The following is a 17594-nucleotide window of genomic DNA, read 5'->3' on the forward strand; positions in this document are numbered from 1 at the left end:
ACCCCGCTGCCTCAGTTACTGTGAACTGTGGTTTGAAGGTGAGGCTGCATTCTGTATGGATTTTTTTTTCATTGAATCGGTAGTCTGATCGCATGAGGCACCGTGTCTTACAGAGCTATTGTCCTTGACGCTCCCGGTGTAATGAAACGGCAGCTCTCCATGTGCGAGCGCCGAGTGTCATGTCCCGGTGTCTGTAACCCCAGGATCGGGAACAGGGAGGAGTAGAGCTGCCACTCCAGTATATTTACAGGTCAGAAACCCCCTGCCCCCACCCCTGTCTATATCTGAACCCTCAGGTGAAGGGGGTCAAACAGGAACATGGGACTTAGCAGCGTGAGTAGGCCATTCAGCCCCCTCGATCCTGCTGTGCCATTCAATAAGATCGTTGCTGATCTGGTCATGGTCTCAACTTCACTTTCCTGTCTGCGCCCCCACCCCCCCTCCAGAACTCTTGCCTCCCTTGTCTGTCAAAGATCTGTCTAACTCAACCGTGAATAAATTCAAGGACCCAGCTGCTCTCTGGGGAAGAGAGTTCCACAGATGAACGACCCTTTGAGAGAAGAAATCCCTCCTCATCTCTCTTAAACAGTCAAACCCCTTATTCTTGTTATTACCTCTTACTCCCCGGACTCAACTGTCCACTGCTCCCCGTCTTGCAGCCTCCACAAACCTCAGCTCAGCCTCTGGTCCTGGCCCTGTCTCCTGCCTCACGCCAAGTCCTGTTCACACACCCGTACACTGACCCCCAGCGCAGCCAAGCCCGCATGTCAAAAATTGCCACCCTTGTTCTCAAACACCTCCATCGCCTCTCGACCCCTCCCCACCTCTGTGATCTGCTCGGAGATCCCTGAACTCCTCCAAGCCCCGGCCTCTTAAGCGTCCACCACCACCACCACCACTACCACCACCCACACCCCCCCACCCCCCGCCGATTCCCATCGCTCCACCATTGGCGGCCGTGCCTTCAGCTGCTTGGGGGGGGCCCTGAGCTCGGGAATTCCCTCCCTAAACTTGTGTTCTCTCCTGCTTTAAGAGGCCCCTTTAAAAACCAACCTCTTTGACCAAGACTTGGCTTGTTAATTGCTGTGAGGAATCTTGGGAAGGATTTCCCCCCAGTTAAAGGTGCCAAATAAATACAAGTTATTGGTCACGAGAAGAGGCAGAGCTTTAGAGTCCTGATCTGGTGGGGTGGGAGCTATTTAATTGGTAGAAAGCTGTTTGGAGTATCTATAACACTGCTCCATCCATCCTGAGCCAGTATGTTATCACCAAAACCCTCCATGGCTGACTTAAGAAGGCTGTTTAAGTTCGAACCGTGCGATTGGCTGGTTTCTCTTTGGTGGTGAAGGCCGATTTATTTCTGAAGCAAAAAAATTCTCCGGGAGCTGAGGGCTCGGTCCTTCGGTGGGAGGTGGGGAGGCCAGTGAGTCTGTCCTCGAGTGCGAGGTCGGGGTTCGTGAAAACACCGCTCAGGTGGACAAGCACCCGAGACAGGGCGTCGAACCCGACGAAACCTGGTGAACTGGGAGGGGCCGCAAGGGCTGGACAGGCAGGGTAGGAAAGCGAGAGGCCGGCAAGGCATGGCAGGGCAAGAGGGAGGCCGCTCGGCCCATCGAGGGGTGGTGCCCTGCGGTCCACACCCATGGGCTGTCAGGGGCTTAGCGGTTAATCGAAGGTGAGGAAGCTGGGCTGCCAGATGCCACTGGGTTTGGTGGGACATGGGTGGAGACGCAGAGTAAAGCTGCCTCTACGCTGCACTCCAGATCTCCGCCCCCGAACCCTGCAGCCACTCTCCCTCCCCTCCGAGTAATGCACCTCAAGCCCAAAAGAGGCTGCCCCCAATGTGACACTTCCCTCCCCACCCATTGCCCCCCCCATCCCCTCACCCCACCCCACCCCACCGCCTCTCCCCAACACCAGCTCCCCCAACTCTGACCACTTACATCCTCAAACTCAGCTGCGAGTTTGTTGGGGACACGAGGGAGATGTCCGACCCCCAACTCCCCTCGTCCAGGAGACCGAGAACGGGAGGGGACTTTCACCCAGCGACGTGGGTTCCTTAGGAAGCTGGACACCGAGTCCCGAAAGGAAGGGCCGGTGTCTAACCACTGCCCCAACCCCAGTGCCCACCCCACCACCCCCACCTCCCCCCCACTCCCCCCCCAAACCTTAGAGGGCAAAATAAATAGACTCATGGAAGTGAATCAAATAAAGATGAGGCTATGAATGAAGGCTGGAGAATGTTTCCCAGCGGGTTAAAAGTATATGCAAATAAGATATATATAACCAGGCATGCAAATAAGTCAGGTGGTTTGTTGAATAGATCAGAGTCAAATATTCTGCACTCAGGTGATTGGACCACCAACTCGCACAACCAACCAAAGAGAATATTTTTGTCGCAGTTTTCTGACATGTCTTATATCCCTAAATCCGAGTTCCTGTTAAGATTTAAGTCCCTAGGCATTATTATTTTTTAAAATCCCTCTCTCTCTCTCTCTCTTTCTTTCTCTCTCTCTCTCTCTCTCTCTCTCTCCTCCAGTGGCACCTAATACTCGCCCAGCGTGTGCCACTTGGCGACCTGTCGCCGGGGGTTCTCACAGATCTCCCGCCAGTGCTGGACTCCACTGCTGCTGCTGCTGCTGTTGCCCAGCACTGTGCAGCCCACCACCTCGTTTTTGGTCATCCTGTCGAAGTCGATGACCAGGAGCTCGAGGCTGACGTCCCTCAGGGTCTCGGCGCCGATGTCAAAGGCGAAGGACTCGTTGAAGACCGGGTTTAGCGTGCACTTCTTGACGTGTGTCTTCTTCTTGGCCACCCGCCTCCTTCCGTAGAACACATTGACTTTGACGTAGGGGTCTGTGGGAAAGAGAAACAGAGGAACACAAGTTGCACCGAGTCTTTCTGGGGATCTCTCCACCGTAACCTGACACCAGAAGGGCTCTTACGTCCAGCTACCTCCCTCTGCCTCAACTGTTTCTAGCCCCCCACCGATAAGACCCATCGAAGCCAATGCTATTGTCCCAATCACCACCCCAACTAACACCACTTGAAACAGAACCGCCACCAAAAGAACATAAGATAGGAACAGAAGGAGGCCATTCAGCCCCTTGAACCTGCTCCCTCCCACCATTTAGTACCATCGTGGTGATTGTCAAATTCAAAGTCATGTCCTGCCCTCCCCTCTCTCGATTCCCTCAGTGCCGAAAAATCTCTCGATCTCAGTCCCGAACGTACTCGCTGCCCGAGCACCGCGGCCCGCTGGGGTACAGAATTCCAAAGATTCACAACTCTCTGAGTGAAGACATTTCTCCTTGTCTCCGTCCAAAATGGCCGACCCCTTATCCTGAGACTGTGACCAGCACCCCCCTCGTTCTAGACTCTACAGTTACAGGGAAATAGCCTCTCAGCATCTACCCCGTTCATCCCTCTAAAAATATTACATACGAATGTACAAACATACGAAATAGGAGCTGAAATAGGCCATTCGGCCCCTCGAGCCTGCTCCACCATTCACTAAGATCATGGCTGATCTGTTTGTGTTTAGAATTCCACATTCCCATCTAACCCCCGATAACCTCTGATTCCCTTGCCTAACAAGAATCTATCTACCTCCGCCTTAAAAATACTCAATAACCCCGACTCCACCACCTTCGGAGGCAGAGAGTTCCAAAGTCACACAATCCTCTGAGAGAAAAAATTTCTCCCCATCTCTGTCCTAAAAGGGTGACCCCTAATTTTAAAACAGTGACCCCCTAGTTCTGGACTCACCCACAAGAGGAAACATCTTTTCCATGTCCACCTTGTCAAGGCCGTTCAGGATCTTATATACTTCAATCAAGTCACCCCTCACTCTTCTAAACTCCAGTGGAAACAAGCCCAGTCTGTCCAACCTTTCCTTGTCAGACAACCCACTCATTCCAGGTATCAATCTAGTAAAACCTATTATAAGTTTCAATGAGATTGTGTCTCCTAAACTCCAGGGAATTTCTCTCCTCATAAGACAATGCCTTCATCCCAGGAATGAATCTCCTGAACTTTTATTGCAAACCCCACTAAGGCAATTCTATTCTTCCATGGTTAAGACGACTGAGAGTATACTCAGTGCTCCTGTGGGTCTGCAATGCTCATCACCACACTGGTTAACCCTTCAAACTCTCGGGTGAGCCTCTCTTAGCTTTGTATTTTCAATTTTACACCATCAGCCTGGCTCAGTCACTAAGAGGGTCTCAATCACTCATCCAGCATTCCAGAGGTACTGTTTCTGCCTAACACCCACCCAATTCACTCCACAAACTGGTGAAGGGAATGGATATTCACAGGGTAAGACGTTAGAAACAACACTTCTGTCTCTAAACCCTGTCCACCCTGAAACACCAGCTCGTCCCAAAGCCAGGATGGTAGCCTAGGGGTTAGAGCTCTGGATTAACAAGTCAGAGGTTCAAATCCCACTGATGCACTAGAAAATTACCATTAAAACTGCTAGACTGTTTTTTTAAAAATTTTAAAATAGAACCAACTGGTTCATTAATGTCTGTCGAGGATTGGAAACTGCCATCCTTAATTTAGTCTGGCCTACATGTGACTCCAGTCCCACTCGAACTGGTTGGCCCCTATGTACCCTCAGGTAACCCAGGATAGGGAATAAACATTGTTTTGCCAACACTGTTCATGCCTCAGGGATATATATGTTTTTAAATACAACGCCACTTGCCTCAAACTCTAATACCAGAAGCTCGTGTTGTGAATGTGTGGACCTGTCCCACTGGACTAGACAAACCCTCACTCCATTCATTTGGTTATTGAAGAGAGTGGGACATTAATCCCACCTACATAGAGAGTGGGGAATTAATCCCATCTACATAGAGAGTGGGGCATTAAACCCACCTAAATAGAGAGTGGGGCATTAATCCCATCTACATAGAGAGTGGGGAATTAATCCCATCTACATAGAGAGTGGGGCATTAATCCCACCTACATAGAGAGTGGGGCATTAATCCCATCTACATAGAGAGTGGGGAATTAATCCCATCTACATAGAGAGTGGGGAATTAATCCCATCTACATAGAGAGTGGGGAATTAATCCCACCTACATGGAGAGTGGGGCATTAATCCCATCTACATAGAGATTGGGGCATTAATCCCACCTACATAGAGAGTGGGGCATTAATCCCACCTACATAGAGAGTGGGGCATTAATCCCATCAACATAGAGAGTGGGGCATTAATCCCACCTACATAGAGAGTGGGGAATTATTCCCATCTACATAGAAAGTGGGGAATTAATCCCACCTACATAGAGAGTGGAAAATTAATCCCACCTACATAGAGAGTGGAAAATTAATCCCACCTACATAGAGAGTGGAAAATTAATCCCACCTACATAGAGAGTGGAAAATTAATCCCACCTACATAGAGAGTGGGGCATTAATCCCACCTACATAGAGAGTGGGGCATTAATCCCACCTACATAGAGAGTGTAGAATTAATCCCATCTACATAGAGAGTGGGGCATTAATCCCACCTGCATAGAGAGTGGAGAATTAATCCCATCTACATAGAGGGTGGGGAATTAATCCCACCTACATAGAGAGTGAGGAATTAATCCTATCTACATAGAGGGTGGGGCATTAATCCCATCTACATAGAGAGTGGGGCATTAATCCCACCTACATAGAGAGTGGGGCATTAATCCCACCTACATAGAGAGTGGGGCATTAATCCCACCTACATAGAGAGTGGGGAATTAATCCCATCTACATAGAAAGTGGGGAATTAATCCCACCTACATAGAGAGTGGAAAATTAATCCCACCTACATAGAGAGTGGGGCATTAATCCCACCTACATAGAGAATGGGGCATTAATCCCACCTACATAGAGAGTGGGGCATTAATCCCACCTACATAGAGAGTGGGGCATTAATCCCACCTACATAGAGAGTGGGGCATTAATCCCACCTACATAGAGAGTGTAGAATTAATCCCATCTACATAGAGAGTGGGGCATTAATCCCACCTACATAGAGAGTGTAGAATTAATCCCACCTACATAGCGAGTGGGGCATTAATCCCACCTACATAGAGAGTGGGGCATTAATCCCACCTATATAGAGAGTGGGGCATTAATCCCACCTACATAGAGAGTGGGGCATTAATCCCACCTACATAGAGAGTGGGGCATTTATCCCATCGATGTAGAGGGTGGGGAATTAATCCCACCTACATAGAGAGTGGGGCATCAATCCCATCGATATAGAGGGTGGGGCATTAATACCACCTACATAGAGAGTGGGGCATAAATCCCATCGATATAGAGGGTGGGGTATTAATACCACCTACATAGAGAGTGGGGCATTAATCCCATCGATATAGAGGATGGGGAATTAATACCACCTACATAGAGAGTGGAGCATTAATCCCATCGATATTGAGAGTGGGGCATTAATCCCACCTACATAGAGAGTGGGGAATTAATCCCACCTACATAGAGAGTGGGGAATTAATCCCACCTACATAGAGAGTGGGGCATTAATCCCATCGAAATAGACGGTGGGGAATTATTCCCTTTATTTCAGTTTGTGAACATTGAAGTGTTTTAAAACAACCACTCACTAAGCAACCCCAGTAAAACTGGAACCAAAGGGCGAGCATGATGATGCTATTATTGTGTCTTGGTGGGAGCTGCTGACTACAGGAGCTTTGCTTGTACGAGCAGTGTCTTGGAGTTAATAACTGCTACCTGAGAGGCCAGCAATATCCATCTTGGGTAGGTGTCTGGCCTTAAGCACTACCACGGTCAGCCGGTGAGTGACGGGCTGGTAAGAGAGTGAAACCAGCAGCTCTCCTCTACTGACGCATTTCTGAAAGACAGAACAAAGAGTGGTGAAATTAGTCAGCCATTGGCGGAAGGACTCACGTCTAGTGCAAAAGCAGCCCGTAATCCCGCTGAGAGGGTGGAGGTGAACTGGGATAATCCTGGCGCCTGGAGCTGACAATGAGTTTTCCCTGTCTGCACTCCCCCACCCCCAAAGGGATCAGCGCTTGATCAATCTAATTAAAAACAGACACAGGGCTTGGTGCCAACTTGGTCCCGTCACTGTGAGACACCTCACAGTTCAATTCCTGTGAACACACTGCGCCCAATTCATTTGGACAGCTTGGGTTGTCGTGACAACTCACTCCCTCCAAAACATTATGAGTCGTTAGTTTAACTGTTCACACACAGCAGAAACCAGTGACCTCATCCTGCTTTGTTCACAGTCCAGGCAAATTCTCTCTCCTTCAATTATTTATCCAATTCCCTTTGGAAACTTACGATTGAATCTGTATCCCCCAGCCTATCAGGCAGACTGTTCCACATCCCAACCTCTCACATGGAAATGTTTATCCCCATCTCACCTCTGGCTCTTTGGCCAATCACCTTAAATCTTTTATCTTAATCAACTCTTCCCTTCCCAAATCCAAAATCCGCTGAAGTCTATTGTGTAGCATTCCCTGCTGGGTTTAACATCATATCCTAAAGATGTCACCTCCCACAGTGCGGCACTCCCTCAGTACTGACTCTCCGACACTGTGGTGCTCCCTCAGTACTGACCCTCCGACAGTGCGGCACTCCCTCAGTACTGACCCTCCGACAGTGCGGCGCTCCCTCAGTACTAACTCTCCGACACTGTGGTGCTCCCTCAGTATTGACCCTCCGACAGCGCGGCGCTCCCTCAGTACTGACCCTCTGACAGTGCGGCACTCCCTCAGTACTGACCCTCCGACAGTGCGGCACTCCCTCAGTACTGACTCTCCGACAGTGTGGCGCTCCCTCAGTACTGACCCTCTGACAGTGTGGCACTCCCTCAGCACTGACCCTCTGACAGTGCGGCACTCCCTCAGCACTGACCCTCCGACAGTGCGGCGCTCCCTCAGCACTGACCCTCCGACAGTGCGGCACTCGCTCAGTACTGACCCTCCGACAGTGCGGCACTCGCTCAGTACTGACCCTCCGACAGTGCGGCACTCCCTCAGTACTGACCCTCTGACAGTGTGGCACTCCCTCAGTACTGACCCTCCGACAGTGCAGCACTCCCTCAGTACTGACCCTCTGACAGTGCGGCGCTCCCTCAGTACTGACCCTCCGACAGTGCGGCACTCCCTCAGTACTGACTCTCCGACAGTGCGGCACTCCCTCAGCACTGACCCTCCGACAGTGCAGCACTCCCTCAGTACTGACCCTCTGACAGTGCGGCGCTCCCTCAGTACTGACCCTCCGACAGTGCGGCACTCCCTCAGTACTGACCCTCCGACAGTGCGGCACTCCCTCAGCACTGACCCTCTGACAGTGCGGCACTCCCTCAGCACTGACCCTCTGACAGTGCGGCACTCCCTCAGCACTGACCCTCTGACAGTGCGGCACTCCCTCAGCACTGACCTTCCGACAGTGCGGCGCTCCCTCAGCACTGACCCTCCGACAGTGCGGCACTCGCTCAGTACTGACCCTCCGACAGTGCGGCACTCGCTCAGTACTGACCCTCCGACAGTGCGGCACTCGCTCAGTACTGACCCTCTGACAGTGCGGCACTCCCTCAGTACTGACCCTCCGACAGTGCAGCACTCCCTCAGTACTGACCCTCTAACAGTGCGGCGCTCCCTCAGTACTGACCCTCCGACAGTGCGGCACTCCCTCAGTACTGACCCTCTGACAGTGCGGCGCTCCCTCAGTACTGACCCTCCGACAGTGCAGCACTCCCTCAGTACTGACCCTCTGACAGTGCGGCGCTCCCTCAGTACTGACCCTCCGACAGTGCGGCGCTCCCTCAGTACTGCCCCTCTGACAGTGCGGCACTCCCTCAGTACTGACCCTCTGACAGTGCGGTGCTCCCTCAGTACTGACCCTCCGACAGTGCGGCACTCCCTCAGTACTGACCCTCTGACAGTGCGGCGCTCCCTCAGTACTGACCCTCCGACAGTGCGGCGCTCCCTCAGTACTGACCCTCCGACAGTGCGGCGCTCCCTCAGTACTGACCCTCCGACAGTGCGGCACTCCCTCAGTACTGACCCTCTGACAGTGCGGTGCTCCCTCAGTACTGACCCTCCGACAGTGCGGCACTCCCTCAGTACTGACCCTCTGACAGTGCGGCACTCCCTCAGTACTGACACTCTGACAGTGCGGTGCTCCCTCAGTACTGACCCTCTGACAGTGCGGCTCTCCCTCAGCACTGGCACTGGGGCATGTGATCCTGGATTTTGAGTTCAAGTCCCTGGGGTGGGGTTCAAACCCCTAACCTCCTGACTCAGAGATGAGAAACTGTTACCCAGTGAACGGCTGCTCGTTCTGAGAGAGGCTTCAAATTAGCAGTGGCTGAGGGCCACTCACACACAGCTCCTGCCAGTGAGCAAAGGCTGGTCTCAGTGCCAGCTTCCCATAGGACACCTGCACACTGACCCTGCTTCACCCTACAGGAGGTTCACACTTTGTAGGATGGGGGTGTCTGGGGCCAGGTTGCGCTGTGTGAAAGCTGGGAATGTGAAGGATGTCTGGCCCCGATGATCTGCTGCAGACACAGACACTGCCTGTCCTGTTCTCCCTGTCCCCTCTATGTCTGCCAGTGTTGGCTGTGTCAGTTGTCTGCATTTCAGCGTTGAATGGGGCTGATCGCTGGAAGGAATTAAATGCCTAACAGTACGTGGGAGGCGATTGTTAATTCAGAACACCTCACCCACACAAAATGCTTTGTCAGCTTTGCTCCATCTTTACCAACTGCAGCATTTGAAAGGATGCTTGTGTACGTGTGTGTGTGTGTGTGTGTGTGTGTGTGTGTGTGTGTGTGCCTGTCTGTACATGCACGTCTCTGCGCACGCGTGCATGTATGTGTACATGTGTGTGTGAGTGTGCATGCATGTGTGTATGTGTGCATGCATGTGTGTATGTGCGCCTGTCTGTGTGTGTGCGTGTGTGTATATGCATATGTGTGTGCGTGCATGTGTGTCTGTGTGCGTATACGGGTGTGTATGTGCATGCATGTGTGTATGTGCGCCTGTCTGTGTATGTGTGTGTGTGTGCGTGTGTGTGTGTGCATGTGTCTGTGTGCATGTGTGTATGTGTGCGTATACGGGTGTGTGTGTGTGCATGTGTGTCTGTGTGCGTATACGGGTGTGTGTGTGTGCATGTGTGTCTGTGTGCGTATACGGGTGTGTGTGTGCATGCATGTGTGTCTGTGCGCCTGTCTGTGTGCAGGTGTGTGTGTGCACTCGTGTATCTGTCACTTTCTCTCCCTTTCCCTCTCCGCCCTCCTCTCTCCTGTTCAGATTTTTTCATTCTCTCCCTTGCTCCGCCTCCACCACCTTCTCCCTGTACCCCAACACCACCCACACCCCCACTCCCCACACCCCCCCTCCAGTACTCCATCTTTGAAACCCTGCCCCCTGCCTCCAACGTCATTATCCTGCCCTTCTCTATTCTCAGGAGGACCAGAGTGATTTACTGCACAGAGAGAGGCCACTTAGTGCCTGTGCCAATTTGTCCCACTGCCCACACCTCATCTGCTTTCCTCCCATCGCCCCTGCAAATTTTTCCCCTTCGAGTGTTTATCCGATTACCCCTTTTGAAAGATCCTATTGAATCTGCTTCCACTGCCCTTTCAGGCAGCACCTTCCAGATCACAACAACTCGCAGTGTTAAAAAAAAATTCTCCTCATCCCCACCTCTGGTTCCTTTCCCGATTCTCTTCAGTCTGTGTCCCCTTTGGTTACCGACCCTCCTTTACTCTCTGTAAAGCCTTCTTGACTTTGAACACCTCGAACAACTCGCTCCACCCAGGACAACATCCCTAACTTCTCCAGACTGTCCACATTACTCAAGTCCCTCATCCATGGCCATCTCAGTCAAATGATTACTGGACTTTCGCTCCATTCTCAGAGAAGATGCAGACCATGTCTCAACTTCTTAGCAAACTCAACACATGGGGTCATCAGGAGGGCAAGCAAATTCAAATGTCACCAAGAGGCAGCAGTGACCCCTGTTAGTGTCGAAATTGCCACATCACTAAGCAGTGTAGTGACAACTTAACACTTCATCTAACCCCGTGCTGTCCCTGTTCTGGGAGTGTTTGATGGGGACAGTGTAGAGGGATCCTTACTCTGTATCTAACCTCGTGCTGTACCTGACCTGGGAGTGTTTGATGGGGACAGTGTAGAGGGAGCTTTACTCTGTATCTAACCCGTGCTGTACCTGTCCTGGGAGTGTTTGATGGGGACAGTGTAGAGGGAGATTTACTCTGCATCTAACCCCGTGCTGTACCTGTCCTGGGAGTGTTTGATGGGGACAGTGTAGAGGGAGCTTTACTCTGTATCTAACCCCGTGCTGTACCTGTCCTGGGAGTGTTTGATGGGGACAGTGTAGAGGGAGCTTTACTCTGTATCTAACCCTGTGCTGTACCTGTCCTGGGAGTGTTTGATGGGGACAGTGTAGAGGGAGATTTACTCTGTATCTAACCCTGTGCTGTACCTGTCCTGGGAGTGTTTGATGGGGACAGTGTAGAGGGAGCTTTACTCTGTATCTAAACCCGTGCTGTACCTGTCCTGGGAGTGTTTGATGGGGACAGTGTAGAGGGAGATTTACTCTGCATCTAACCCCGTGCTGTACCTGTCCTGGGAGTGTTTGATGGGGACAGTGTAGAGGGACCATTACTCTGTATCTAACCCCGTGCTGTACCTGTCCTGGGAGTGTTTGATGGGGACAGTGTAGAGGGACCATTACTCTGTATCTAACCCCGTGCTGTACCTGTCCTGGGAGTGTTTGATGGGGACAGTGTAGAGGGAACTTTACTCTGTATCTAACCCCGTGCTGTACCTGTCCTGGGAGTGTTTGATGGGGACAGTGTAGAGGGAGCTTTACTCTGTATCTAACCCCGTGCTGTACCTGTCCTGGGAGTGTTTGATGGGGACAGTGTAGAGGGAGATTTACTCTGTATGTAACACCGTGCTGTACCTGTCCTGGGAGTGTTTGATGGGGACAGTGTAGAGGGAGCTTTACTCTGTATCTGACCTTTCCTATCGCTACCTGCCCCGACAGTGCCTGGGGGAACTGCAGGTAAGGACTCCAAAGTAGAGTAGGTGTCTATCCTTCACTTGTGTATGAAGAAAACAATTTCAGAAAAGGAACCTTTTGATAAAGAGCACAGTGACTGAGGTGGGTGGTTACAGCAATAGTCTCGGCGTTTAAACTCCTGGTGTATGATGTCTATTCTCCAAGAAATGTCTTGTTTAATCCAGCTAAAGTTGTTGATTCTCGCTGGGCTATGATTCCCCAGTCAATGGAGTATTCAGAGCGTGGGAACCCAGACTGCAGGGCGTTGGCACGGATTCTACTGCTGCTCGGAGTGTTTTCTGAGCCTGATCCTCCTCTTGGCGATGAACCATGGGGTGAAATTGGGTAATCTCTCCCTGCAGCCGAGTGCCGGTGACACCTTTTAACACATTGCTGGGGCAGTACCGGGAGGCTGAGTACAGCCCACGCAGACTGGGGGTGGGGGAGGGGGAATTCATCCTGGAACCTACCTGATCTTCAAATATTGGCCCTTCTCAACTGAGCCCGCTTGCAGGGCATTGAGAACCTCGAAGAGGTACTCCGCAGTGTGACTGGTCACTTGGTAAGCAAAAGGAGCAGGAGTAGGCCATTCTGCCCCTCGAACCTGCTTTCCCCCATTCAATAAAATCGTGGCTGGTCAGCTCCACCTTCTCTTCCCTAGTCGCACAGTCTTTGATTATGGGGAGGTGGTGGTGTACTGGTATTGTCACTGGGCTGGTATTCCAGTCGACCCCAGGGTAACACTCTGGGGACCCCGGTTCAAATCCCACCACAGCAGATGGTGGAATTTGAATTCAATAGAAATCTGGAATTAAGTGACTATTAATGCCCCTTTGAGGGAGGGAAATCTGCCATCCTTACCCGGTCTGGCCTACATGTGACTCCAGATCCACAGCCATGTGGTCAACTCTTAAAATGCCCTCTGAACAAGGGCAATTAGGGATGGGCAACAAATGCTGGCCCAGCCAGCGACACCCACATCCCCATGAGTTAATTTAAAAAACAAGATTCACTTGGAGTCTGGAAGCCTGCAGTCAGTTAAACACAGAAGGAGCCCATTTGGCCTATCGAGTCCATGCCAGCCCTCTGTAGAGCAATCCACTGCATCCCTCCAAGTTTATTTTCCCTCAATCCCCTGTCCAAGTTTCCTTTTGGAATCATTCATCATCCCCTCCTCCACATGAGGAAGTGGGTTCCAGCTCATTACCACTCTCTGTGTTTAAAACAACAGTTCTTCTTCACAATCACCCCCACCTCCCCGCATCTCTGGCCCAAAACCTGAAATCTGTGCCCTCCAATCCTGGTACCATCAGCTCACAGCAACAGCTTCCCTCTGTCTACCTTATCTAAACCTGTCATAATCTTGTACCCCCACCCCCCCACTCCATCAGATCCCCGCAACCTCCCCCCTCAGTCTCCTTCGCTCCAAGGAGAACAACCTCAGCCTCTTCCTGACATGAATCCCTCGTCCCTCATCTCAAACTTCAACCCACAACCCGTCCGAACAAAGACATTTCTCCTCATCTCAGTCCTGAATGGCTGACCTGTCACCCCCCTCGTTCTAGACTCTCCATCCAGTGGTGGTGGTTGTGGTAGTGGTGGGGGTTGGGGGGGGTGGTGGTGGGGTGGTGGGGATAGGTGGATTGGAGGGGGTGGGAATGCGGGTGGGAATGGGGGTGGATGGGGGAAGATGGGGATATGGGAGTGGGGGTGATGGGATAGGAGGATGGGGGGAGATTGGGGGGTGAGATGGGGGGAGGTGGATGGGGATGGGAGTGGGGATGGGGGGATGGGATGGGGGGAGATGGATGGGGATGGGGGGTGTGGAAGGGGGAAAGGGGATGGGTGGGGGGATGGGATGGGATGGGGGAGATAGATTCGGATGGGGGGGTGGGGATGGGAGGGAATGGGATGGGGGAGTGGGGAGGGGATGGGGCCATGGGATGGGGGATGGGATGGGATGGGGGGGTGGGGAGGGGATGGGGGCATGGGATGGGGGATGGGATGAAATGGGGGGAGATGGATGGGGATGGGGGGGTGGGGGGAGGTGGGTGGGGCGAGATGGGGGATGGGATGGGGGGCTGGGGAGGGGATGGGGGATGGGATGGGATGGGGGGAGATGGATGGAGATGGGGGGGTGGGGGGAGGTGGGTGGGGCGAGATGGGGGATGGGATGGGGGGATGGGATGGCGGGAGATGGGGGAGTGAGATTGGGGTTTAAGATGGGGGGAGATGGATGGGGATGGGGGGTGGGGATGGGAGGGAATGGGATGGAGGGATGGGGGGATGTGGGGAGGTTTGGTGGGGCGAGATGGGGGATGGGATGGGGGGAGATGGGGGGATGGGATGGGGGGAGATGGATGAGGATGAGCGGGATGGGGATGGGTAGTACGATGGGATGGGGGGGATGGATGGGGATGGGGGGATGGGGATGGGGGGGATGGATGAGGATGAGGGGGATGGGAATGGGTGGGGAAGGGATGGGGTGAATTGGGGGAATGGGGGGATCGAATGGGGGGGGAGATGGATACGGATGGGCGGGGTGGGGATGGGAGGGAAGGGGATGGGGGGGGGGGTTGCGCCTCCTCTCATTATCCAGCCCGGTCAGAATCCTCGATCTTTCAGGGAGATCACCTCCCATTCTTCTAATCTCCAGCAGCACAATCTACCCGATCTTTCCCGACATGGGGAAGGAAAATTCCCTGGTCACGGGAGTCGGGATGGGGTTACCTGTATGCTCCTCTTTAGTATCTGTTGGGTGAGCTGCACTTTCCCGCTGCCCGGGTCGACTCCCGCCAGCGGCACCATCACCTCCCCGATCACATCGTCACGGGAATATCGGTCAAAGCTGAGGATGAGGAAGTGAAGCACCAGCTCCTGGAGCTGATTGTAGGGGATCCCGTAGAAGGTGAAGGTCTCATCGAAGAGCGGGTCGAGGGTCTTCCTCAGGACCCGGGTCTTGATCCTGTGCTTCTTCTCGGGGAGGATGGTCATCTTGATGTACGGGTCGGAGGTCTGGGTGCTCTCGTCCATCACCGGGAGGCCGTGGGCCTCTTGGATCATCACCACCAGGGCCTTCTTCGGGAAGTTGTAGCCCACGGAGAAAGTCAGGCTGCCCAGTTTGACGTCCAGCTCAGGGGAGGAAGGGGAGGGGGTTTTACTGTCGGAGGAGCTGGCGCTGTCTTTCGGGGAGCTGGTGTCGGGGCTTTCCTCGCAGTCTGTGGTGAAGTGCAGCTCGTCGATGAAAGGGGCCGAGCGAGGCCCGAGGGCCTCCCTATCCGGGCTGCCGGCGGAGCCACCCTCCAGCTGAGCAGCAGCAGTGCCGCCGCTGCCAGGGCACCGGTCCTTCTCTCGGCGGATCGGCACTGCCTTCTTCCTGCTGCCGAGGGTCTCCGGGTAGATGCTGATCCCCTTCAGCATGTGCACGAACTTGTAGGGCGGGTTCTTGGCTGCCTTTTCCGATCGCCGGTGGCAGCAAACCCAGACGAAGACGGTCAGCGAGGCCGAGACGACCAGGACGGTGGCCCCGATAAACCCTGCCACGATGGGAGAGACATCTGGAAGACAGAACAAGAACTGTCAGGACGCAGCATGTTCCAATCCTCCAGGCACAACACCGCCTCGGATACTTCCAAGCGCCACTGAAATAGTCACTGCGAGTAATTCACCTCCCCCCCCGCCGAATCCTGTAAGTATGTGTCCTTCCGAAAATATATATCCCACTGGGATTGTTCACCTGCCGGGCTCTCAAGGGGCAGGAAATTCTTTAATCAAAACCGTCCAATCGGGAACCTACTCCCAGGTATCTGTAATTCTGTAAAAAACCCCCCTGAACCCCTCGATTAGATTCCAGCCTGTAACGCACTCCCGGGTATCTGTTATTCTATATATAAACCAAACCGAACCCCTCAATTAGATTCCAGCCTGTAACGCACTCCCGGGTATCTGTTATTCTATATATAAACCACCCCGAAACCCTCGATTAGATTCCAGGCTGTAACTCACTCCCGGGTATCTATTAATATATATATAAACCACCCCGAACCCCTCAATTAGATTCCAGACTGTAACTCACTCCCAGGTATCTGTTATTCTAGATATAAACCCCCCCGAAACCCTCGATTAGATTCCAGTCTGTAACTCACTCCCGGGTATCTGTTATTCTGTATATAAACCACCCCGAACCCCTCGATTAGATTCAAGTCTGTAACTCACTCCCGGGTATCTGTTATTCTATATATAAACCCCCCCGAACCCCTCGATTAGATTGCAGTCTGTAACTCACTCCCGGGTATCTGTTATTCTATATATAAACCACCCCGAACCCCTCGATTAGATTCCAGTCTGTAACGCACTCCCGGGTATCTGTTATTCTATATATAAACCACCCCAAACCCCTCAATTAGATTCCAGTCCGTAACTCACTCCCGGGTATCTGTTATTCTATATATAAACCACCCCGCACCCCTCGATTAGATTCCGGTCTGTAACTCACTCCCGGGTATCTGTTATTCTATATATAAACCACCCCTAACCCCTTGATTAGATTCCAGTCTGTAACTCACTCCCGGGTATCTGTTATTCTATATATAAACCACCCCGAACCCCTCGATTAGATTCCAGTCTGTAACTCACTCCCGGGTATCTGTTATTCTATATATAAACCACCCCGAACCCCTCGATTAGACCCTCCAACAGTGCGGCACTCCCTCAGCACTGACCCTGACACAGTGCAGCAGTCCCTCAGCACTGACCCTCCGACAGTGCGGCAGTCCCTCAGTATTGACCCTCTGACAGTGCAGCACTCCCTCAGTACTGACCCTCCGACAGTGCGGCGCTCCCTCAGTACTGACCCTGGCACAGTGCAGCACTCCCTCAGTACTAACCCTCCAACAGTGCAACACTCCCTCAGCACTCACCCTCCGACAGTGCAGCACACTTTCAGTACTGACCCTCCGACAGTGCAGCACTCCCTCAGTACTGACCCTCCCACAGTGCAGCGCTCCCTCAGTACTGACCCTCCGACAGTGCGGCGCTCCCTCAGTACTGACCCTCCGACAGTGCGGTGCTCCCTCAGTACTGACCCTCCGACAGTGCGGCACTCCGTCAGTACTGACCCTCCGACAGTGCGGTGCTCCCTCAGTACTGACCCTCCAACAGTGCAGCGCTCCCTCAGCACTGACCCTCTGACAGTGCAGCGCTCCCTCAGCACTGACCCTCTGACAGTGCAGCACTCCCTCAGCACTGACCCTCCGACAGTGCAGCACTCCCTCAGCACAGCCGACAAGTGCAGTTCAGTCCAATGCAAGTGGCTGGGAAAACGTAGTCAGCCCATTGAAGAGTCAGATGTGGGACTCAGAGCCGGAGTCGGGATTTGTCACTAATTGCCGAGTGTTACTCTAGGAAGGGTGGTGGAAACCCAACTTTGTGGGGGGGGGGGGAAGAGATCAGTTTAAGCCTCTGTAATGCCCACCCTATCATACACCAGCAGGGAGTCGATCTGTCTGGCCAAATTTGGA

At 52.8% G+C, this 17594-nt stretch overlaps 1 protein-coding gene across 2 annotated transcripts in view; it reads right to left on the reverse strand.

The window, feature by feature from the left end:
* Window positions 1–2180: 2180 nt before the first annotated feature.
* Window positions 2181–17594, reverse strand: part of LOC121272910 (synaptotagmin-11-like) — a 31842-nt gene continuing 16428 nt past the window's right edge. Inside the window, exons 2-4 of one of the 2 annotated variants that reach the window (XM_041179772.1) lie at window positions 14806–15632; window positions 6739–6859; window positions 2181–2856 (exon numbers count right to left, since the gene is read on the reverse strand). In XM_041179772.1, coding sequence (XP_041035706.1) covers window positions 2546–2856; window positions 6739–6859; window positions 14806–15632 — 1259 coding nt within the window. In that variant the 3' untranslated portion in view covers window positions 2181–2545. Of the gene's footprint in view, window positions 2857–6735; window positions 6860–14805; window positions 15633–17594 lie in introns of both variants that reach the window. The other variant, XM_041179771.1, reaches the window with a different exon arrangement.

Source organism: Carcharodon carcharias, chromosome 36 (genome assembly GCF_017639515.1).
Source record: "Carcharodon carcharias isolate sCarCar2 chromosome 36, sCarCar2.pri, whole genome shotgun sequence".
In the NCBI taxonomy this organism is placed as follows: Eukaryota; Metazoa; Chordata; class Chondrichthyes; order Lamniformes; family Lamnidae; genus Carcharodon; species Carcharodon carcharias.